The following is a 25,128-nucleotide window of genomic DNA, read 5'->3' as shown; positions in this document are numbered from 1 at the left end:
TTCAAAAATGTTTTTTTATCCCACCTACTTTCCAATTAAAAAAAATGGTCAGCGTCCTATATAGGTTTCCCTTCTCACTGTTTATTATGCTATCATACCAATCGCAAGTTTCCAGAAATATATTTTTAAGTAATTTTTCTGAATTCCAATAGAGGTGACGTCATTATGACGTAACGAAGATACCAGAGTTTTCGGCTAAAGTTCATGGCAGCGGTCGACTGAAAATGTAACACAAAACCCTATGTCGCAATTGTTTAAAAAAAATTCTGACAAATTTAGTTGCAACTCGAAATGCTATACTCGCAAGTGTAAGTGTCAGGCAAATTACCGAACAAAACGATGGTGAAATTTCAAGCACAGAGGGTATCAAGTGTTCAAACTACTTGAATGAATACCGCCATTTGCCGGTGACGAAACAGACCGAGGACAACTGCATTTACAACAGCGCGACATTCCCTTTTTCCTTTCGGCCAGTGAATGGACCGGCCAGACAACAAGCTTGCAGTTGCTAGAATTTAAACAGTTGTCAGACGTTCAGTGTTTCGCCTCGGCGAAAGGTTGTACTTACCAGCTCTTGCTTAATGTATTGGATTGCACTGACTGTTAAAAGATGTGCAACTATAAACACAGTTAAGACCGTGTAAATCTAATCAGTATCTAGCTTGCTTTATAAACGTTGAGCTGAGTTTTCGTCATGGGTGCCTGGAATTTCGTTTCGTGTATACTTAGTGTTTGTTTGGCAACTGTTATTAACTGTTGGCTTGTATCGGCGCATAAACATGCTGCCATAGCAAACTTTTGCCTCAGTGAAATGGCCATTCAGCTGTAAGCTGGCGAGGGTAGCAGCTGCAAGATTAAAGATTAACTTCTAAAGCGAAAGGAGCCTTTAGAGACACGCGGTCATTACTATATAACCGCATGGCCGCGGGGTAAACTGTGTTGTGATAAAAATCGTATCATAGATCGTTAAAGCAGGAATATAATGTCAATTAAGCAACTTTAAGAACCTACGATTGTTTAATCGTTAGTATTAGGTCGTTAAAGCAAGGATATTAGGCCAAATAAGTAGCGTTTTAAACCCACTATTGCTGTATTAATGGTTTAGGTGTGTATATGTGTGTATAGCTAGTGCAAATACTATGGGTAACAGCAGCAGTAGCACCCCCGACCCAGAACCGAAAGAAGAAGAAAATGACATCGACTTTAACGACACAACAATCGAAGCCCCTTCTCCTCCAGAACCCAAAGTTGAGGACCCAGATGTCGTCGAAAACATTGAAGGGAGTTCAACCTATACCGAATACAAAGTAACGTCGGTAAGTTGTGTAGGCTACGTTTTTGGACGCCCTAGATTTCTGACAGGGCGTCCAAACGATCTGGAATTTGACCAATTTATGAGTAAATGTGCAAAATCAATTCCTGTAGCACAGTTTTAGTTAACCAAAAAATTTTCCAAAAAATTTTTTTTAAATTTAAGGTTACATTTTGCCAATTTTATAGCAAACTTTTCTGCCTGATGGCGCTGTAAGAAACTGTTATAATAGGAAATAGTTTGTTTTACATGCAACAGCGCAAAGATCTCAGATTTTTATTAAACTCATAGGCAATTTAGCACTGGATAGATTTAGAAAATACCGCCATGGAATTTTAAAAGTTTGGCGCCTATGCATGTACGTACTGCGAATGAGAAGCCTATCGCCAATCAGATAAACCATAGTCAAAACTCGGCCAAGACAAGCTATAAAAATCACTAAAACGCATCCAGTACGCCCTCAAGCTCTACTGGTGCGAATACTTCAGATTATGTGAGTGGCCCAAGTCGGTACTTGGTAGTGTAGTGGTCCCAGTTTGCAGTGTGTTAGCGTGGTTTAACAACTTCATTGTAAGCTAGCCAGAATGTTACGTGGGCAAATATAGGCGCGTTTTGTTCGGTTTAACTTCGTTACTTTATTGGTGCCAGTACTGCCGCTGCGGGAAACCGTATTAATCTTGCTCTGTTTTTTAACCGTTCTTCTGCAAGCTACATGTTGCAAACTGGGAGTGCTGCAGTTTAGCAGCTTTTCTTTGACAAATCGACAAACCAAAGGGGGCCGGAAATTCTGCTAAATGTGCAGCGCGGCCCGTTTAGAAAATGTAGCTTGGTTAAAGACGCTTTAGAACACACACTATATGGTATAACGATGTTATAGGATAAAAAAAGACATCCAAACAAACTGTTTTTCGGTTTAATAAGTTCTGTACAAGTCTTGACTTTTAACAGTTTAGAGCAGTGGTTCTCAACCGGGGTGCCGCGGCACTATAATTTTTGCGAACGATAATAGCGCAAATAATTAAAAAAAGTTTTTTCAACCTTGTTGCACAGTTAATGTGCTGTTTCAATCCTGTTTATTGCACCGTTACAGTTAACACTCAGCAAAAATACGAGCAAGGGTGCCGCTAACTATTTATAATTCATGTAGGGTGCCGCAAGCCAAAAAGGTCGCGAAACACCGCTTTGGATTTTGTTTATTTTTATCAATTAATCGCTTGGCAGGAATACGACGAAATAACTCTTCATTCATTTTCAACATATTGAGCAGTATATATACACTTATTACAATAATCAGTGCCTTTTCACTATGTTGAAAACTAATAAAGAGCTATTCGAAACAGTAATAATGATATCTTCTTCTGTATGGGCTTTGAAGTATACATATTGTTTATTTTGCATGCGGTCATTTTATTAAAATATTAAAAAAAAAACTTGTCGCTTGCAGGAATACGACGAAATAAGATCGGCGATCCAGAAACGGGCAAAGGAGGCGGGCAAGGCCTACGTCTACAGGGACGTCGACTTTCCCAGCGACAACAAATCCCTCTACTACTCCAAGTACCCTCCCACTAACTGGAGTCGAATAGAGTGGAAACGTCCGACGGTAAATATGCAAAGGGTGTGACAGTTTGTCTTTTTTTCAAAACCGCTTGTGCACCTCTCGTCTATTGGCCTAGCACCCCAAAATAGCGTCCCTTTTGACCGGCAATTGTTTGCCGACCATTAATTTCGGCTCGACGTGCTTTTGTGCGCTACAGGTTTTTGGGTTGCTCGTCTTCCTGGCGAAAGAACTGGTGAAGTTAAAAAAGCTGGCTGTTGGTGATTAATTGCTGCGGCGCGCGCGAACTTTTGATGTCCCTCCTGTACGCATGTGTGATAAATTAACCGACTATATTAAGCTGTATATTTAAAAACGTTGAAACGGTTCGTTGAGTATAACCCGCGACGTTCAAATCTGCCCGGGTTGTTTTGGTCGTATAAAGTTTCACCCTGCCTATTTCATTTTCCACAATTGATGTCTTGTGCGTGTGGCGCGAAATTAGGTAAACAGTTTTTAACAGTATGCTATAACCAGGATTTAAGCTTCAAGGGGTGATGCCCGGCTGTGCATTTGCTAATTTACCGTTTCCGCTGCTTTTCGGTTATATTTTCTGTCTGTATACAATATTAATGGTGCTTTAAAAGGTATTCAAATCAGATTGCAAATTCTATCGCTCGTTATTCAATTCCGCTAAAGTTTTTAGTCATACAACGAACACCCACACATTTATTGTGCTTCAATTCTATATATTTCAAACAATATAGTGCATTTTTTCCCCAATGTAAGTCCAAAGCGAAATTGGGTAAACAGTTTTTGAATATGTTATACGCAGTATTGAAGCGTTTAGGGATGATGCCTGGCCATGCAATTGCCAATTTACCGTTTCCGCTGCGTTTCGAAAATATTTTCTGCCTTTATACACAACTGTGAATTAAAAAGCGTTTCAATCGGATTGCTGATAAAATTCTCGTTTGTTCAATACACTGGCCACAATTCTATATATTTCAAACAAATGGCCATTTTTCGACCCCAATATGAAAGTACATTTTTGGGCCCCAATATAAGTCTAAAGCGAATAAAAATTCTAATTAACTATTGCTATTTTTTCGTTGTAGGATCTTTCTAGCGCTCCTCGACTTACAAAGGATGGAATCAGCAGCGAAGATATCGAGCAGGGCATGTTGGGCGATTGCTGGTTTCTCGCCTCGTGTGCCGCCATTTGCAGATCGCCGATACAAATGAAAAAAGTAAGGCTTGTCTTCGTATGACTTTAATTAGATTTAGAACAAAAAAGTTTTGGGTTATTTTACACATGGCTCACACTTTTGGGGTGTATACCTGCTGTCGATATACTTTCAGGCTTTAAAACTCAGAAATTGAATAGGACACTTTTAAGTAGCCCAGGGGTTCTTAAATTTTTTTTTTCTGCAGACCCCTAAAATTTTCTTTCATCTCGCGTGGACCACTGAAGGCCAAAAAAATACGTCACAGTACGCATAGACTTCACCAACTTGCTGATTTTGGTCCGAAAATGTGAAAGTGAAATGGAGTCTAAATACATTTAGTTCAAAACCTTTTCATTTTTAAATAAATTGTTTTCTTTAATAAATTGATTACTGCTTAAATATACACTAATGTTTCAATTAGACCTTCATGGACCCCCTAGAACTAGTTCACGGACCCCCAAGGGGTCCATGGACCCCAGTTTAAGAACCCCTGAAGTAGCCAGACTAAACAGTCATTTATGTAACTTTGAATTTGATTGTTTTACAGAAATATTAATTATTTTCGCTATTCCAAAATTATAATGAATGGATACCAATAATATAATCAAAATTAAAGCCTTGGGTTGATTCACACATGACTAAAATGCTTACCGGCTGTCTATTCGTGCTGCCGATACTTGGGTTTTAATTAAAAAAATGAGTGTGGGAGCATTTTCAAGTAGCCAGACTAGAGAGTGATTTATGTAACTCCGTATCGATTGTTTCACAGAAATATGAACAATTTTCGCTTTCACGATTTCAGTAATAAAATCCATTTAGTTCGGAAACCTCAAACTTGGATGTTACGTTTTGGTGTTGGGCTTGCTTTTGTACACCAAGTACACTAATACACCAAAAGACAATTTTGCACTGTATTCCCAAATTCCCAATGGCGGGATGTTCATCACATACAGCAAGCCTGCTGTCGCTTGCCATTTCCCGTCGTAATTCAAAAAAAACTCGCATGGTAGGTCGATTCGCCTACCAATAATACAGGGTTGTGCCAATCCGCCTTTTTTATTACGCTATAATATGTTACGCTGGGGATGAATAAGACGCACGAGAGATAAAAGATAGATTGCACCTAATAAGAAGCTACATATATACGTTCAAAGACTGGCCCATTTAACTCGAAATGCTGCGAGATTCTGATTTCCCAGCGCAATATGATATTCTGACTTTTTTTTTTAACCGTGTTTTTGAACTTCATTAAGGAAGGCAAAGTTTTGGCGTATTTACATCGATAAATCACAAAGCAAGGACAAATCAGTAAAGAGTTTAGCCAAATCATTCTCATTTACAGTAGCAAACTGAACAGTCACTGAAATGGCTTGTAGGGATACAATTCGCCTCCTTTATCAGGAAGCAAATGCGGCCTACAACGCTGTCGCCAATTCGCGGTCACATGCCATTAAACAGCAAAGGCCAAATTACCGATACATTACCTATATATCACCGATAGCTATATCAAAGCATTCTTACGAGTGACCGCCGTAATCTCACTGACCCTTGACCCCTCTGTGTCAAAGGTTATCCCGGACGGTCAGGCCATGAGTGGGCCAGATTACGTCGGAATGTTCCACTTTCGCTTCTGGCGCTTTGGCTCGTGGGTGGACGTTATAGTGGACGACAGCCTACCAACGGTTAGCGGCTCGTTGTGCTTCGGACACTCGGCTGACCGCAACGAGTTCTGGTTACCGCTGCTGGAGAAGGCCTTTGCCAAGTAAGTGTGACCTTATAATCTAAAATCACTGGATAGCGGTGGAAACAGGATTTTTAACTATTTCACCTTAAAAAAAACAAATAAAAAATTATTTAAAAAATGGTTTATTTAAAACGATGGTACTCGATTTCAGTGAAAGACTTCAAAAAAGTTTGAAGCGGGCTCTAAATTTCCTAAATTTTTACGGAAATAAGTAACGTCTATTAACCACCATCATTATTTTCTAGTGTCGGTCGCCACCACCTTTTTCTGTGTAAGTTTACGTTGCAAGTCGCTTTACCTGATCGAATATCCCTATTCCTTGATTGTTTAATTTTAAGTGTCTGACTTTACGTATATTTTCACTTCCAACAGTGAGAAAATTAGGTAATAACAGAGCAACATTGTCAAAATTATTTTTTTTTCCAAGTAAGTTGGTTCTTTGTTACGCCGCCTCCTTTTTCTGTGTACGTTTTGCTTGTAAGTCCCTTGAACTGGTCGATTAGCCCAATTCTTTAATTTTTTAGTTTGTCTTGCCCTTTCAAAGTATCTGACTGTATGTATTTCCATTTTGAACAGTGCGAAAATTAGACAAAAGCAGAGAGGGAACACACAATAATACCTACAAGGCGACAATACTCAAAGATGAAAAATCTATTATAATACCATAGTATGAAGACCAACGAAATAATAAAGCCAAATACGCAGTAATATCCACGACAGAATAGAAAATTAATCGTCTGAATAAGATCTAAATCTGCCGGAAGAAGGTCTTAATGTCCAAAATAATGCCTGAAACTGTAAGTAGGGGGAAGGGACCATTGGGGGCGCCGTTTGGGGTAGGGGGAAGGGACCATTGGGGGCGCCGTTTGGGCGCCGCTGTTTAAGGCCGTATTTTTGTTCCTTTTACATGGTCGAATATCCCCATTTTTTTATTGTTCAATTTGTCTCGCACATGAAATGAATCTGATTTCGTGTAATTCCCTTTCAACTGTGCAAAAATTTGACTAGACAAAAACAGAAAAACGTTGTAAAACATTTTTTTTGTCAGACAAGAAGAAAACCGACTTAAAAAAGCCTGCGTAAGATTGTCGGAAAAGTATGCATTATTTAGCGCTCATCGCCATATGTTTGTTATGGCTGGCGATTTTACGAATCTTGAACGCCTTACAGATGTAGCGGACCCTATGTTGTGCTGGATTGCTCCACAGTACTTTCAAATTAGTTGTTAAACCCCGTTTCTAAGAAAAACGATTTGCCAATAGAACGCTGCATTTACCTCCAAAGTGGATTATGTCAAGGGCACGGCGGGTTGTAAAACATAACTATAGTAAAACCCCAGTTGGTCTTCAAGGCGTCTTTAGAGTCCTTGGACCACATGGTGCGATTTTTGTTTTCTTCAAACTGGCATTGTATTTGAACAAGGACGCCCCAGCACGTATATTGGCGCTACGGGGAATGTGTTTTCGTCTGGGATTAGCGGTCAACAATCGCAATGTTATGGACTGCGAACAAAATTCGTGGGAGGCTGCTGAGAGATTCGACACGTCAAGCCGAGAACTCCCGCAAAGCGCGTTATAGTGACTGACCCAGCAAAGCGTGTGTTGGAAAATGTTGACTGTAAAATAAAACGATGTTTAGAAAACGTTGCATTAAATTTTACTGACTAAATGTCAGAACAAAGGCTTAGCTTCAATTTTAACCTCAATCCTATATTCTATAAAAAGTTTTAAAAGGGCTTTATCGGTGTTTTCAATTAAAATCCTGTTCATGTCAATTGGACGTCCAAACATAATTTAGTGAAAAAAAAATGAAAAAAATAATATATTTTTAAACCTATGAAAATAAATCATATCTAAAACTTTCCCAGAACGGTAGAGATCTATGGACGATAAATTCCTAAATGTGGTATTTCATGTTATTTTATTTAGAATCAAATTTCAAGCAATATTAGGCGTTGTTAACGGTATATATATATATTATATATTAACGATATTTTGGCGATTTTCCTCCAAAAGTGTAGTAAATGAACGGCGTATGCATTCGCAGACTGCACAACTCGTACCAAGCGATCGAGGGCGGACACACACAGGACGGTATGGAAGATCTCACTGGTGGAATTGCTCTTTCGTACAACCTCGGACCGTCCACTCCACCCGACCTACTCACTATATTAAGAAAGTAAGGCGAAACTGCTGCCAGGTAGAGGCATACCAGTGTTGTCAACACGTTATTTTGTAATGAATTAAGTCCCAGTCAAGTCATTCGTGAAATAACTTATGTCCAGGTCATGTTTTTTTGTAAAATAAGTCAAGTCCCAGTCAAGTCATAATTTTAGCTTTTTTTCTTTTTTTTAAGTTAATTCCAAGTTAAGTCCTTGTTAGAAAAATTAAACGTTAAACTAGTAAAATTGATAAATCGCCTTGATAACGAGCAAGATTTCAACTGAAAAAAACCCAAAAACTTAACATATAGCAGGCAGATTGTTTTATGTAAAAAAATTAAGATGAAAGACTTCAATTCGTTTAAACACTGTTACTTGAGTGCATTATATTGAGTCATTACATCACTGACAGGTACACAAAACTTTGACCAAAACTCTTCAAGTTTACCTATAGCTAATTCGATAGCAGTTGACCCATTTTTTAACCCTTTTTGGAGACATTTTTAATCCGGACAAATAGACATAGATAAACGCACGTGTTCCTCGCTAAGCACACACTGCACCTATTTCCAAGTAGTGCCTTTCTTGTCACTTCAAGAAGGTTAATGATTCACCGTCAACTTTCACCCACTTACAGGGCGATGAAGAATCAGAGTTTCGCGTGCACCGGCATCACAGGAACGACCGAGTCGGTCAACCAGTCGACTGGCCTCGTATCTGCCCACGCCTATTCCGTTCTGCAACTAACAAAGGTCGGTTTTAGTTGGTTATCATTCTGAGTTTCTTTTCGCTGCCCGAAAATGTAGGAGCAGCAGTGTCTACTTCTTCTTGGACACACCGATAGTGCGACCCCTTCGTCCGGTGGTCTTGTTGTGCTGTCCTCGCACGCGCAGGCCCCAGTAGTGCTGTTCAAGAAAAAACTGAAATAAAAACTCATTTAAATGGTTCGAACACCAGTTTTACCTGTAAATGGTCGCAATTTGTTTTGACTTTGTTAACGATTTTTGATTAGTAAGAAGATCAAAGCCCATACAGAATTACGTATTTGACTTTCTTACTATTTCTACTTCTCCAACCATTTTATGACGAGTGCCTGCGTACAAACAAACTAAAATAGAACACTCTTTTAAATGAATGCGTAGCTCGGTTGGTAGAGCGAATGTCCCAGTATGACTGGAGGTCGTGAGTTCGAACCTCACTGCAGGCTGGCCTTCCCTGCTTGCTTCATTGATTGACATATTCGGTGAGTCTGCGATGGCTTTGGGTGTACTCTTTTAAATGGTGTGAAGACTAGTTTTTCCTTTAAATGGTCGCAATTTTTTTTTTCAAGTTAGAATGAATATCAAAGCTCATACAGAAATAGGTATCATTTTGAACGTGTCGAATAACTCTATGCTTCAAAGATTTTAAGTTAGTTTCATAGATTTTAAACATCATTTACGCGTTTGTACTAACGTAGAACCCCGTCTTTAAAGATTAACATTTCTTTTGTGTGATAATCCTAGCCCTTTTTATTTATTGTCACACTGAGTGTTCAATTTTACCATAAGGGTCCCATCGAAAAACTCTACTTTCAGTTTGCACATTACCTAAAGTTTGGCCGCAATCGTGTTCAGAGGCCTTTCTAAAAAATTTAAGAGTCATTACTTCCTTGACTTGCGGTTGTCACTGCCAACAAACTTTTTTTAACTCATATACCTGTCACTATGCCCAATCCGAGTTACTTCCTTCTCTGTCATTGAAAGCGCGTTTGAGCTCCGCGCTACAACATTCTTTAGCCTATAATTGCTATTTTACTCTGTCAGTTGCTCTGTACAATGTGCTTCGAACATACTGCTGCCAAAACGGTTTCCTGCCTTTTTAAAAGTACGTTGATGCGCTTATATTTTTGCAATCTTTCGCGCCCATATCCGGATTAATCTCATTCATTTCGCTGAACTCTCATTCATTGGACGTTTACCAGGAAATTGTTATCTGTCCTGTGGCAGTGTCCACCTATCAATTTAACCACTTCAAATGCACATCAGTGTACCTCGCCTGTCGTACTTTTCAAATAGATTATATCGCGGGCATTTACCATATTAGAAGTTTCTTTATATGTGTGTTTTGCAATGTTATAATGACTTAAGTCAACCTAAGTCACTGTGTTTAAAGACTTGACTTGACTCAAGTCTTTCGGACAAATGACTTCGGTTGTAATGAAGCGTTTGTATTAAGCAATATTTTAGTAAAATAGATTCATTTATCACAATGTGTGTATCTAAAACAAAATCTTGCTGTAAGTAGCGTTTTGTGTTATTTTTCAGTTAAGTAATTGCTCATAATCGGAAAAGTTTACCAATTTTAAAAGTTTAACTTCAATGACAAGGACTTGGCTTGGCATTGACTTGCTTTAATTATGACTTGACTGGGACTCAAGTTGTTATTTATTAAAATTACTTGTCTTAATTTAATTTTTTTTACAAATGACTTCACTGCGACTTAATTATTTTACGAAAGACTTGAGGGTGATTTAAGTCATTTTAGAATGGACTTGACTTGTTATGTATTCAACAACACTTGACTTGCACTTAGGTTTTTTTTACAAAAGACTTTACTGCGACTTAAGTTTTTTACGAAACAATTGACGGTGACTTAAGTCATTTTAGATTGGACTTGACTTGTTATGTATTTAAAACTACTTGACTTGGTCTTAAGTTTTTTACAAATGACTCGGCCGGGACTTACTTTCAAAATGACTTGTTTACAACAGGAATGTTTTGTACGTCACAGGTCTCTTACAGGGGAAGCTACATTTACCTGGTGAAGTTGCGCAATCCGTGGGGAAATCACACAGAGTGGCGAGGCGACTGGAGCGACGAGTAAGTTTCAATGTCGACCGTTTGTTTGTTTATCTTTCCGCGCCAAAGCCCCCCAGTTGAGGTTGTCGGAATGAACGCTGTCGAACAGCTGTCAATCTCGTGCGTCTACATCGAGTTTTTCACGAGGTGTACATTATTTAACTTTATAACCTAATGCCAGTGTGACTCGACTGAAGTGCACTTAAGTCACTGTTTTCAAATGACTTCACTTACGTCTTTTGGACAATGACTTACGTTGAAAGGATTGCTTTTTATTGGACATTTTTCTTTCATAAGAATTTGGGTGATTTATCTTCCACATAAAACGACTTTCTTGCTATACAGTATGCTGGGTTTTGTTTTATTTTAAGTTAAGTTACTGCTCACAATTTAATCAGATCAGTTTACCAAGTTTAATAGTTTAACGTTTAGTTTTTATGACAACTTGAAATAGACTTGCTCTAATCATTACTTGACTTGACTTGTTATTTTATTCAGGGTCAACTGACTCGATAATCACTTTGTGGTTCTTCGTTGATCCTTTGCTACTGTGTTCGCATTGTAGCATCAAATAAACAGTTATACAGTTATTCAAAATGACTTGACTTGGACTTAAGTTCTTGCCAAAATGACTTAACTGGTACTTCAGTCATTTCAAAATTATTTGTTTACTACACTGTTTTTTCAAAATCAATTACAACTAACACAATGTATAAGTCAGGGATATTGTTGAAATTTGTCAGTAGAAACAAATGTAGTCTGTAGGTCGACATACAAAATTTGTATTTAAATTTTCCAATCGGGTGTTACCTTTTCTCCAGCTTAACGAAAAAAGTATCAGCGCATTTTCTTTTCTTTTTTTCAATTTAATATCAAAATAGGCATATAAGCCTGTTAAAATACAGCGTTGAACTCAGATCCGCCTACGACTGTCACTTAAGTCGTTAACCATTAAATCGACGCGTTTGTTTAATTTAGATATCTTTCGTAAGGATGTTGAACATCATATTCGATTTAATATGCGTCTTGGTAATGATTTACCGAGCTATGAATCACCCTTGTGCGCTTGCTTGTTTACTCGTTTAAAATCAAGGGTATCAAGACGGTTCGTTCAAAATTAAGGAACCGACGATGTCAGTATAGGCTAAATATATATTCCTTTAAAAATGTCTAATACTGGATTTATTCGGGTTTTTTAACAGGCTTTATTGTTAATATACGCATCGGCGGAACAGTGGCAAAAACCTGCTACCAGTGGTGTTGGATTCCATAACGATACGCCCTTTTATATAAGTAACAATGCGAAATTAGTTAGGTGCGCATGTAAAAAACTTTATCTAAAAATACGCTTGAACAAATACTTGGTAATGCCTCAGTTTTTAAGTATTGATCGCTGACCCTATAGCTGTCTGTGATCGCTAAGCATAGCTGTTAGCCGATCATTAAATTACGAGCAGCCCCCTTTAGTGGTATGTAAGAAGTGGCCCGCGTAATTTAGTTTAATAGAAAGCAATAGGTCCGTTAAAAATTTTTTTTTACGGCTTTAGTAAATCCATTCTGATTTCCGAGGATTTTTCACGCCTTTGTGCCCAAACCAAACACTAACTAAAAAGCAGAAAATTGAACAAGGGGCTGTCACGTTTCTTTGTGGTTATGTGAACTACCCTAAATGTCATTTAGTGAATCCAAAGGCATAAGAAATAGGTTTTCGGAAGCGCATTAACTTCCGAAAGTCTATTTCGGCCGATCCATCATTCAAGTGAAAACGTTTGAAAACCTGGTGTTGCGAAGGTACAGTGCGTCGAATAACATGTAACAAGTTTAAGCATCAGTTCATTTGATTCTTCCGGCAAATTTATTCGAAATTCATCACAGCGTTTAATGGCGCTTTCCACCAAAACTTACAATTTGACTGGCGAAAATCGTGTACGAAATCCAAGGGGATTCTCCACTTAAAATTAAAAAACGTGTTTAACGCATCAACACTGCCAACCAATCCGCTAGTTAGTTAGTGTGTTTTTAGTCCTGAAGTCTGGACCAAGGCATAAATGTTCTTATCTATGCTGTATAACCGTTTCCAGAATAGGTCTGGTTCACTCATTTGAACTGGTCCTTGGTTTTTAAATCGAATATTTTAATTGACAAAAAAAAAACAGGACTTCTGTTCTAACTGGGCAGTGGATTTTGTTGTGTGTTTTTACGTCCAGCTATTTGGTTTGTACCGACGTATTATCGAGAAGATTTTTTTTTTATTTTAATACCGCGATGTTTCGTTAAACCATTATTATGACATGTTTTTTTGGAGACACATTAAATTAAACTAATGTCAGATTATCCTTTGGGTATTGTAAGAAGTTGCAATTCACATGGCGGCCTTAAAAAAATAAATTAATTTAAAAAAAAGCTGTCATTACTTAAGGACTGATGTAAAACAAGGTAAAAACATATCAAACTATATCTAATAAATAGCGAAGATCATTTAGGCGGGTTCACTTGCTACGTAATGCATTTTGAGTAGGGGTTCTTAACCAGGGGTACGTGTACCCTTGGTGGTATGAAGCACCAAGCAGGGGGTACGACATGCAGTGTGAAATTATGCGCTCTTTAGGCATATTTGTATTTAGGCAAGTACGAAAAGCAACAACAAATAAGCCATTAGGAAATTGCCCTATTGTTTGTGTGTTGTAAATATTGTTGAACTTACAAGACTGTATTTAACGCATGCATTCAACACGGAAGATATAAATATATTTAGTTTAAATTCTATCGTTACGATTTAATTTACTTATGTCGGCCATTGTAGGTAGGAGATACGAGAAAATTTAATGAAAGCCTAAAGGGTACGAGCGATAAAAAGGTTAAGGAACACTGATTTAGAGTTTCGCTGAAGGCTAATAACTTTTATTCGCTGGCTTCACTTTGATAACGACTGATCCAGCTCCTGTATGTTCCCGACAGGTCGCTGACGTGGGATTACGTGAGCGCCGACGTAAAGCGCGAACTTCACGTGGACAGTGACAACGGGGAGTGGTGGATGTCTTACGACGACCTCACGAGAAACTTCACCGACATCACGATATGCACGGTCGGACCTGACTTTGACAGCGATGGTGCCCCGACCGGCGACAGGTAAGTGTGGTTTAGTGCAGTGGTTCTCAACCTTTTTTAGACGACGGACCGGTCAAATTGAAAAACGCATTTTGCAGACTGGTGGACCTTCAAGATATAAAATCAACCCAAAATGTAATTATGACAAAAGTATGCTTTCGCATATACAACTGGTCTTAAATTTTAAGACATAAAAGAGTTATAGCCTACTTTTAAACAGTTTGGTACCAAACTTGAAGCATTGTGACGTACGATAAAGTCCAAAGTAGCCCATTAACTCTATGTTACGTCACAATGCTGCAAATTACGGAACTTGCGAAGTTCTAAATTTGATGGTCAAGCCTTCAACATCTTGCATTTTGCAATTGAAATATAAAACTGTAATATTTTTGGCGGACCGGCCGAAAAGCTGGCGCAGACCGGCGGTTGAGAACCACTGGTTTAGTAGGTTGTTCGTGTTTTCAGTTATGTTTTTCCGTTCCTGGAGAGGTAAAGCGCAAATACTTCATCACAGTTAGGGGCAGGGTTGCCATTCCGTTCTTATTTTTAGGACTTGTGCTTTTTTTTGAGTACAGTATCTTGGAAAATACTAATGTAGTTATTTCTAATAAGTGTGTCTATTTTTTGTACATTGCCGGTCGTAATAAGAATATCAAAACCCATACAGAAGTAGGTATCATTTTAAACGTTTCAAATAACTCGTTATTTATTTTCAACAATAATATGCTTCCTTCTAAGTTCAAGTTTTATTTTTTCTTTCCCATCAATGCAGAAGCAATGCACACGCAAAATAAGATAGTGAGAATATAATTTATGTTTAAACATGCTTTATACTTTTCTGTCTTGGTCAAAATCAGTCAATAATAAGTTGTAGTCATTTAAAAGAGAAATATATTATTTAATGGATTTATTTGAACTTTTCGTATTAGAGACTGATGATGCCTTATTTTGTGGCGAAATATATTTCTCTTTTAAATGACTAGAACTTATACATGACTGACTTTGACCAGGACAGGAAAGTTTGAAAATATTTGCTTTGAATGCAATTGTCGTCATTTACGTGTAAGGGCAAGGAGATTTTTCATATTTCACACATTCAGTTTACCATAATTCATGTGTCGAAGGAAATGATTCATTCCTATGATTTTTCATGGCGGAAGTTAGGCACTGTTTCGGGCGATTTAAAACGTGAGAAATATACACGGATCTAGAATCTAGTTTACACGATTCGGTGTTTGGTAAAACCACATAAAAGGATTACGCAGCGCATGCCAATTAATATTTTTCGTATAGCTTTTACGAACATGATTACCGTAATACGAAAAACCATACAATAATCACTATGCCAATTATTCCTATGTGTGTCAGAATTCTAAGGATGCGTCTATTTCATTATTTATGTAAATGAACTGAATCCATCGCGCGAACCATATACCATAAACCTTCCATAATAATATAAAAAGTATATATTTTTAAACGAATATTTCCATATTAAGACAAAATTTTGATTTCAACTTTTGTCGTTTTCGCTTTCAATATATATATATAAGAAAAAATATTTGGCGTTGGCCAGGTTAAATAAAGCTTTTAAATGTGTAACAGAAAACCTAACTAATAATGTACTAATGTAGTTAAACCGACTATGTAAATTAATTACACCTGCATTAAGCGCGATAATTTGCGAAATCTACCTAAATTTTGCGTGGTTAAACAAAACAAAACAATCCATCATACAGTGACTCTTCGTCCCTATTGCATTTTATGCCCTTGTAAAATTGCTATATTGTGTTATAGCCCATGGTTTTGAACAAATGAATCTGCCAATTACCATATAACGTTATAACCAAAAAGTAATTTTTGTCGTAAATAATTTTTCAGCCTGAAAATTCGACATAAAATTTTCATAGCAATGAATTTTTTTTTTTTTTTTTATAATCACATGCTGAATGGACAAATCTGCGAATATTAAACGTTTCCTCATTAAAAAGCAACGCTTGTATATGCTTACCTTTAAATAAATCTATTCATCAAAAAATGACCACATTCAATGTGCCATCAAACAATGCTCTTGCCATCAAGAAAGCCGTTGAGCGCATAGACCTTTGATGAACTGCAGGAAACGAAAGCACCCCGCAACCAAACCTCACTCACTTCCAACCATTCTTCCTGGTTTCTAGTGAAAGCCCCGAGCTGAAACAAAAGACCAGTCGCATATATATATGGACAAAATTGCTCTTTGAAGTCACCGTTTCATAAAGGAAGCAATTCAGCGACAGCGCACGACATTCACTGCGGGGGATTTTTATTTTAATATTGTTTTGTTTACTTGCAGCTGGTACTTGTCCAAGATCCACGGCGAATGGGTGACTGGCAAAACGGCTGGAGGCTGCAGAAACGACCTATATTCTTATCAAACCAACCCGCAGTATTATCTTCAACTTCTGCAACCTGGTACAAAACGCTGATTAAACTACTTAGTTTCGTGATGCCATTTTACGACCAGTTATCGTAATTCATGTTTACGACTTGTAATGAAAATTTTGTTTCTCAGCAGCAATGTATCTCTAACTTCTCTTGTAAGTCATGCTTTTTTTCCGTTTACAAATATGCACTGCTACAAAGGGTTTAACTACTCGGCATCGCGATACAAATTTTGTTTTTCCCAACAGTCATTTCTCTCCTACCGCAATTTTATTAAGATTTTCGACTTTGTTATAACTTAAGTCAATAACTTGACTTGACTTGAGTCTTTTGGACTAATGACCCGTGTTGAAATAAAGTGTTATCATCAAGCATTTTTAATTATAAAATTGAGTTATTTTTCTTAAGCTGTGCCCGTAAAACATGTTGCTTAGAATATGTTGGGTTTTCGTTATTTTTAGTAGGCTGGAGGGTATTGCTCAAATCGCACTAATTTACTGATTTTAATAGTTTAACGTTTAATTTTTATGACAAGGACTTGAAAATTTGAAATTGACTTGCTCTAATTATGACTTGACTTAAGACTTTGTTGACAAACGAATTGACTTGACAAGTTTTTTGAATAAATGACTTGGGTTGAAATACAGTGTTGTTATAGTTTTTTAGTTCAGTGAAGGACTTGACTTGAAATTGACTTGCTCTAATTATGACTTAACTGGGTCTTGAGTTGTCATTTACTGAAAACTTGTAGTTAAGTTCTTTTAACTTGAGTTCTCTGCCCCTTGTCGTGCATCGGCGCTGAAACGGCGCTTAAAATTGCAATCTAAGTTTTAATTTCCCTGAGAAAGTTTCTAACTGACAAACCGTTTCAGACGACTTTGATCCTGCCGAGGACGAACCGCAGGAAAAGGGCAAGTGTTCGATCGTTGTCGGATTGATGCAGGAATACAGGAGAATGCAGCGCTCCAAGGGCGTTGAGAACCTACATCTGTGTCTGAACGTTTACAAGGTAAATATGAGTAGCAATACGGAAATAACCTTCTTCGTTAAAGCTTAAAACTAACTATGATACACTAAGGGTACTTATAAGTTTGCCAAATCGCCGTATGCTGGCGGATAACTTGTAGCTGGGTCAATTCACGACGAATTCTTTTTTTTTTTTGACTTTTGTTGACAGCAATTGCATTACGGTTTACTGGAACCAGTGTTGTAATGACAAGTCATTAGCTTACTGTATATGGCGTTTTTATTATTTTTGGTTGAGTGATGGCCCATAACAATCGGACTAGTTTGCCAATTTCATTAGTTTTGCGCTTTATTTTTATGTCCATGACTTGAATTGGATTTGACTTGCTCTAGTAATGACTTGACTGGGACATGACTTGGGCATATCATTACTTGGACTGGGACTAGACTTGTTATTTTTTCACAAATGACTTGACTGGGACTTAAGTCATTTTAATATGACTGGTTTACAACACTGACTCGAACCTTTAAAAACTGCTGTGCTGCGGTGTTTACGGTGTCTGATTGCGTTAACAAATTTAAAACCTCGGAGCATACTCGTTGTAAATTGTAAGTAAACTTAGTAAGATGTAAAAGTCAATACAGAAGTAGGTATACCATATGCATATACGTCTAATTTTTAACCTATTTAAAAAGTTAACAAAAAACAAGTGCAAAATACGGCTTACACAATGTTTTTTTCCCGTCGTTTTCACGTACAGGTGAGCAGCAAGCCCAGCAGAAAGCTGGACGCTCGCTACTTCAGTCGAAACCGTGACGTGCTCACCACAGGCACGTACATAAACCGCCGGGAGGTGGCGATCACGAGCCTGCTGAGCCCTGGCAATTACGTGGTTGTGCCTTCAACCTTCTACCCTGCAAAGAGCGGCAGTTACCTGGTCCGAATCTTCACAGAGAAGCCGGTCAATCTGGAGGAGATCTTCTAAATATGGGTTGCCGTTTGTTGTGTTTTCTCCATTAGTATTATAGGCCCTTTTCGTCGGGGAAGATGCTAGTCCAGTGGTTCGAACGTTTTTAGCTTGCGGCGCACTAAATTAATGAAAAAAAGTTATCACACTTTTTAAAAGTCATCCATCCTTACTACGATTGGTTTTATCGGTTAATTAATGCATAGTGCGCATTAAAGTCTTGCATACTTGCGCGTCTGCCTATTTGTAATACAAATTGCAAAACCAAAAGGTCAATTTTACGGCATTACAAAAAGGTTTTCCATATTTTGAGAACCACTAATTTGATAATCCGTTGTATGTTTACAGTTTTATGGACAGTGTACAGGCACTGCAGATCGTTTTTTAGGGGGCTGGGGGGAGGGGGTCATTAATGGGCAGCGCCAAGTGTCAAGCTTTTAAAGATGTGTGGCTGGCTTTTAAATACATCTTTAGATTGTATATGGGGAACTGTGGCTATTTTATTTTATCCTTTATGCTGCTTGTACTGTGCAAACCTGGGAGTTTTTGATAAAATCGCTTCCTTAGAACGCTGTAAGTAAAATATAACAGCGAACATCAAGCTCTGTATGATACGTACTTTTTGAAAATGTGATCCATAACATTCCGAATAAAGCGCTCTTGGTTGTTATATTGCTTATACGTAGCGCAGTGTTTTCCGTCTATTCTATGTATCCCTGCTTCGTATCTGTTTTAGCGCGCTAAAGTGTATTGCTGTAATATAGGCCGATTTTTACGTGGCTGGCACTGCTAATTTTCTGTAATATGTGTCTTTTTAGCTATAGGTTACAGGGTAAAGCATTTGCCGAAATTTGTTTCTCGTGTTTGGGCAACTTTTCGCATTTTTTATCTATTTGTTTTAAGTTTTAAACCTCTGCAAGCCAAACTTGTGTTCCTGCTGCCATTTTGGTAGTAAACGCAATTTTAAAGTTTGTGTAGTTTTTATGAACTTTTGTTTGTTTTCAGAGATTTAGTTTTTAGTTAGATGGACACAACGAAAGGCGAAAAATCATTTGAAATTCTGTAAACTGTAAATTTATACTCCTCAAGGAAAATGTATTTTTAAATGCAAATGCCTTTTTGAAAACATTACGCTATATTAAGCTTTTGACTGTTCAATTTGATCTCTGTCACAATGCCGTACAAATATTTCAGATTCAAAGCTTAAAGAAGAATTTATTTTACCATTTTGGGATTGTTTTGTTTTGTTTGCTACCTTTTATTAATTGTGCTTTCTGTTGATTGTATTTCTGTAAAATGAGAATAGCTTTTTAATTACATATATAGTGGCTTAAATGTTTTGTCTGTAATACTTTTATTTCGTCTCCATTTTGTCTTGTCTGTAATTGCATTATTGTGCCTATATTAAATCAAGAATCATAATTTTTATCACGGTCGGTCTATTTTGCTAATAAACGCCATCGGATAGTTTTATAGGAACGTCTTGTTATTCATAAATTAATACAACGGTGACTTTATGGCAACTTTAACGGTAGAAAATAAAAAGTGGAAGTGAGCTATCTAATTACGTTAGAGAAGTATTTTGTAACATTTTGTTCTTCTGTATATGATTGCACTCGCAATGGTCTGTAGCCAAAATTAGCACGCAGTAAAAAAAAAAAAAAACGATTTCGATTTCAAACCTATCATATATAGGCCTGGCCTATGTCAAAAAACTAACCCGACCAACTAACAAATATGGTCACGATTGGTTCTTTATCGGATTTTAGGTCGGATTTAGACCAGTTTCAGTATTGGATTCAGTTCAGATTTGTATATTTAATCAAAAAAAGTCGAAAACAGATAATTTTAAGGATTTGTAAGGGATGACTCCGTCTTCTTAATTTCTTGATATCGTTGCACCAAACGCATATAGGCTAAGACCAGAAATTTGTAGACAACTAGACATGTTTTAAAAAACGCGGTATTTGGTTTTGATTATGGTATATTTGTAATCGAATTCAAAGTCGGTTATTTTTCCATAGTTTTCATTTGGGCAGTCATCAAATGTTTATCGTTTATAATCACAAAGTGGCTTAGTAAAATTTTAGTTTATCATACGAAGACTAATGAAATAATTTACCTAAACAATAAAGAACATCACTTAACTGAAAAGATGAACAATAAATGGTACCGGTATCGTTTTGATTTCCTATCTTTAGTTTTGTTTGCCACGCAATACACTTTATCATACTTGGATGTCTTTATACATCAAACAAAAGAACTTTTTTTACCAGATTTGTGTCCCGCCAAGTTTTGATAACCCGGCATATTGGGTTCAGTTTAGATTTACCTTTCAGAATCTTAGTACCGTAATAACTGCCAAGTTCCTGTTAAAGTTTGTCCAAAAATTGCACAATAGCAATATAGCTGCTACCTTACCTACATAACCTGGTTTAGTACCAAAACCTAAGGTTGTTTGCTTGGTTTTGACAATGATAGAATATTATATAGTATCATGGTTTTGATGAAGTAATAAGTGCTTTTGATTTGATGAGCCTTACTCAGTAGCTATCGTGATTTTTAAAAAAGGTTAACGGAAATGGTCTGTGGCGAAAATGTTACCACAATCCAGACTAGACTGTTTCGTTTTTCTTTAAAAAACATTAATATTTTACTCTAATAAATTGTAAAACATCATTGTGAACACCCTTCTTACAATCCCCACACGGAATACAATGAATAAAGAAATATAACCGCGTTGTTTTTATTTGAAAAAGTTCCTTCAAGTTTAGAACGTCGAAACGTTACTGTGACGTCATAAAAAAATTTCACACCTCGCTGAGCAAACGCCCAACCCACGACAACTGCTGAGGGAAATGTTTGTTCGCTGCGAAGGTTTAAGCTGTAAAAGTTTGAATGTATGTGAAATGAAACGCTGTTGCTTTAGGTTCATTTTCGATGTGCAATAATGGCCTATTTTTTAACTTGCCTGCGTCCCATAATGAGTGACATATGAGAAAGTGGTTGTAATGTGAGTTTATTTATTGAAAACGAAACGGTGTCAGATTTGTTTTCGGTTTCACTTGTGTTTTTGTTCGAAATGTTGTTATGCCTTGTGCTGTTTCTAAATCTGAAGTTAGCATTATGTTTAGATATGTAATTTGAACTTACAACGATAAGTGACTAAATTTACAATACTAACTGACGAAAACTGATAATAATCTTAATTATTGAAAAATAAAAAGTTTGATCCTTCATTTCTCACCTTAGCTCACAATTTATGTATTGAACAACTACATCTAGTGATTAACTTATTACGCAATTTCACTAAATAATAAATATAATTTTCTGCATTTGCATTGATTTGTTAAAAAAATATTTTTGTTTAATTTAGCCCTGTTGTATTTTCTGTCAAACAATGTGATGCAAGTAGTAATTCTCTTCAACTTAATTTAAAAAATGCATGCTATTTTAAATTAAAAAGTTTCAATAACTCTATGAACGCTAGCCATATTGACTTGCCTAACATCATCATTGCTTTCAGGAAAATAATTTAAACTGTGTATTGGTAAACTTTTTATGTTTCTATTTTTCTTGGCAGTATGTTATAATCATCGCTCAAATTGTTTAGGAATGTTAAAGGAAGTAATACTGTTGGTTGATTTTTCAAACTTAAACTTCTAAATCCTGTAATATAATTCCATTAAAACATAAGGTGTTGAAAATGAATAAAGAGTTATTCGAAACGTTTAAAATGCTACCTACTTCTGTATGGGCTTTGATATTCTTATCACGTCTTACTACAACCTCCAACCATTATGCTCCAAAGTTTATAATCCCATTAGAATACTAAAAATGTATCGGTGTAGGTAGTTTGTTGAATGTTGTATTAAATGTTAGTTCCTAACGCCAGGTAGATGTTTTGCTTGTAAGGTAACAACCCAGTCTGCATTTTATGGCACTTTATGCTGAGATCTCAGTTGAGCAGAGCAGTGCAAAAATTTAAGGTGTACAATCTTGTTTTTTGCCGACCCAAATTTGTAAATCTTACCACTTTAAATCAGACTTTTTTAAAAATTCAAGTGTGAAATGTACTAATTCAATTATTATAAAAACGAATTTGAACTAGACTTATACATTTCTTTTTTGCAATGAATTTAATTTAAACCGCAAATTATTCTCATAAGAATGTAAATGCTAAAACATAATTTAACCTTTTCAAAAATTACACACAATTCGTTCCGAGCAAAGGGTTTTAATTCAAATTCTGTTTTTCGACTGAGATACTAAAAATTCCGTTGGACAAAAAAGATTTTTTTGGTAATTATAATAAAATTTAAGTGTGAAATTCAGGTGTGCACACATATCGGATGCTCACCTGCCATGGAATGTGAACTTGGTAAAAACTGATTTTTTTTTTAATTAGAAACTAATTAACCACTATGGAAGTATGTTAGACGAGACCAAGTTTTTATACTCAAACCCAAAACAAATCAAATATACTCGCCAATTTTCCTATAATTATGTTATACAAGCGGGGTTCACTTTTGATCTTTGGTGTATCCTATCACCCCCTATTTTTATTACCGTTCTTTTGTGAAAATTTGGCCAAGTCTGCAATATTTTATAAATGGGCTAGTTAAGAAAATTTTTTTTTTTAATTTAGTTGTGAAAATTTCACTACATTTTACTTGTATTGTTTAAGATTAATTTTCATTCACCACTGGACAGAACAAATATTTATCTATTTATTATACTTCTTATTGGAACTTTAACACCTTTTTTGTATAATTTATATTGGTGATTCTTGACTGTGAAACACATACTGTTACGCAAGAGCTTTGAAGTGATATTAGAGTTGGTCTCAGCAAAGTTTGGAAATTAATGTAGGTACAGCAATGTTGCATTTGCATAAATCGTGCTATAATTTTTTTTTTTAATTTAAGCAAAATAGTTTTAATTCGGGACCATGTGGGATGTAATTAGCTAAGTGATAACCTGCCACAATAAGAATAAGAAAGACTTTTTGCTTTCTAAACATAAGATACCTTTTGCTATTTATTGCTTTGCTGTACTATATTAGTTTGTAATGTATAAACATTGTTTACAAGGAATTTTTTGTTAACCTGTCATTTTTGCATTGTTGTGAGTTAAAAAAAGGCAGTGTGCAATTTTGTGGTAAAGATATATTCCCAAAGGGTATAGGTTAGCTTTGAATCATGTATTTTTAGGTAGTAAACTTTACTCATACCTGTTTTATTGCCACTGAACATATTAGCTGTTGGCCTGGTACTCAACCTTATGTTATTGCAATACTAACCACTTCAGGTAAAGGATAATTTTATATTAAACAATGTAGTTTGTTTGTTTATCCTCCAAGTTTTACTTTCTTACCTTCTCTAATTGGTTTTCTCTATCAAAAACCCTGCCATACAGATAGAAAAAACATAATACAAATTTGGTATTTTTCGTTTATGCCGTCTTTCTTTAATGCTTTCATCCATGTTCATGTTTATTTCTTATTTGAACAATTTATTTGAAGAACATGACTTTTAAGCTGTTATTATCTAAGAATCAGTCAAAAAAAAAAATTTTATGTTTTGTAAAAACACGTATACTTTTTGGTCCTGTTTTTGAAAAGTGCATTCAAAATATTATTGCAACTTCATTCGCTTACAATGATTTTGTGATATACTGGAAGCTGTAGGCTAGAGGTGTCAAGTTACTGTATCAAAACCTTATTTGTGGCGCAAATGTTACAATCTAGAATATGTTCCATGTTACACAGATGCAAATTTATTATTATACAAGATAGGAAGTCCTTAATTTTGATTATTAACACTTATTGGTATAGATAAAATTTATTAAACGAAGGGGCAACAAGTATTAGGCTATACATTTCTCTAACCAACAAACTATAAAAAAGTATTATATGCAAAGTCTCAGTTTAAATTTTTATTTATTTCTCATGCAATCTGTGGGCTATTTTAAATGTGTTTAGAAAGCTCAAATGGAAATAATCAGAATGGATAAGAAACTGTCGCTACGTCACATTGCTTGATCTTCTTGTGGTTGAGATTCCATGAAACAGGCTTAAACTTTGGGATTTGTTTAGACCGATGTGTAATGAGAATCGTTGAATATGCTTTGGTTTGTGGGGTTAAGTGTGTGGTGTTTTTCTCAAGTAGATATCCTATTGTTATGTGTTAAAAAAGCGTTATAGCAAAAGTATGCCTATTGTTTTAGCTTGAAAAAATTACTAGTAATCTTTCTTCAAAATAAGAAGTTGTTTACTATTAATTAAAGTAAGCAGTTATTAAAATTTGATTTATTTGTAGTCCCATCATATTTATAGTCTTTCTCAAAATATTGACAGTAGCAATTTCAAAATGTCAAGTTTCTGTATAATTTGCCAGGCAGTATGAGGGTTTGAATAACTTATATGAGGTTACTATGCTTCACTATTTTCATTTGAATTGAAAGTAATTGGTTAGAATATTAGTCGATATGTGCCTCCAGATTGCATAAATATATTGTGTTGAACTTAAAGTTGTTTGTTTGAATATTAACATCAAAAATAGTATGTGGAGTGTGAAATGAAAAAAACTTAGCATGGTTTCTAGTTGCAAGGGTGAAAGTAAATTTACTATGACAAATAAGACTAAAAATTGTTAAACCTAAACTATCAAAATCTAAACCTAAAATTGTTGTTTTATATAAATGTAGAATCATGCCTTTAAATCCCTGTAGCCCTGATTGTTTTGTGTGAAAGTGTGATATACAATCATCAAGTGTGAGAATCTCCCGTCCACTGAGTAGCCTTCCAAAAATTTGCACTTACATACAGTTACTTTTTGCTA

The 25,128-nt window shown here is 36.1% G+C and overlaps 1 protein-coding gene across 1 annotated transcript; it reads left to right on the top strand.

Moving 5' to 3' along the window:
- The first annotated feature begins 1,114 nt into the window (after positions 1 to 1,114).
- On the top strand, positions 1,115 to 19,712 carry LOC146157452 (calpain-A-like). The gene is made up of 11 exons (XM_083387541.1): positions 1,115 to 1,316; positions 2,757 to 2,915; positions 3,968 to 4,099; positions 5,647 to 5,840; positions 7,869 to 8,000; positions 8,621 to 8,735; positions 10,756 to 10,844; positions 13,782 to 13,952; positions 16,264 to 16,382; positions 17,225 to 17,361; positions 18,080 to 19,712. The coding sequence occupies exons 1-11, from the start codon at positions 1,140 to 1,142 to the stop codon at positions 18,302 to 18,304; spliced, it is 1,650 nt and encodes a 549-aa protein (XP_083243667.1). The 5' UTR covers positions 1,115 to 1,139; the 3' UTR covers positions 18,305 to 19,712.
- Positions 19,713 to 25,128: the final 5,416 nt, after the last annotated feature.

Source organism: Ascidiella aspersa, chromosome 4, assembly GCF_963924565.1.
Source record: "Ascidiella aspersa chromosome 4, kaAscAspe10.2, whole genome shotgun sequence".
In the NCBI taxonomy this organism is placed as follows: domain Eukaryota; kingdom Metazoa; phylum Chordata; class Ascidiacea; order Phlebobranchia; family Ascidiidae; genus Ascidiella; species Ascidiella aspersa.
This window is presented reverse-complemented; position numbering and strand designations above follow the sequence as displayed.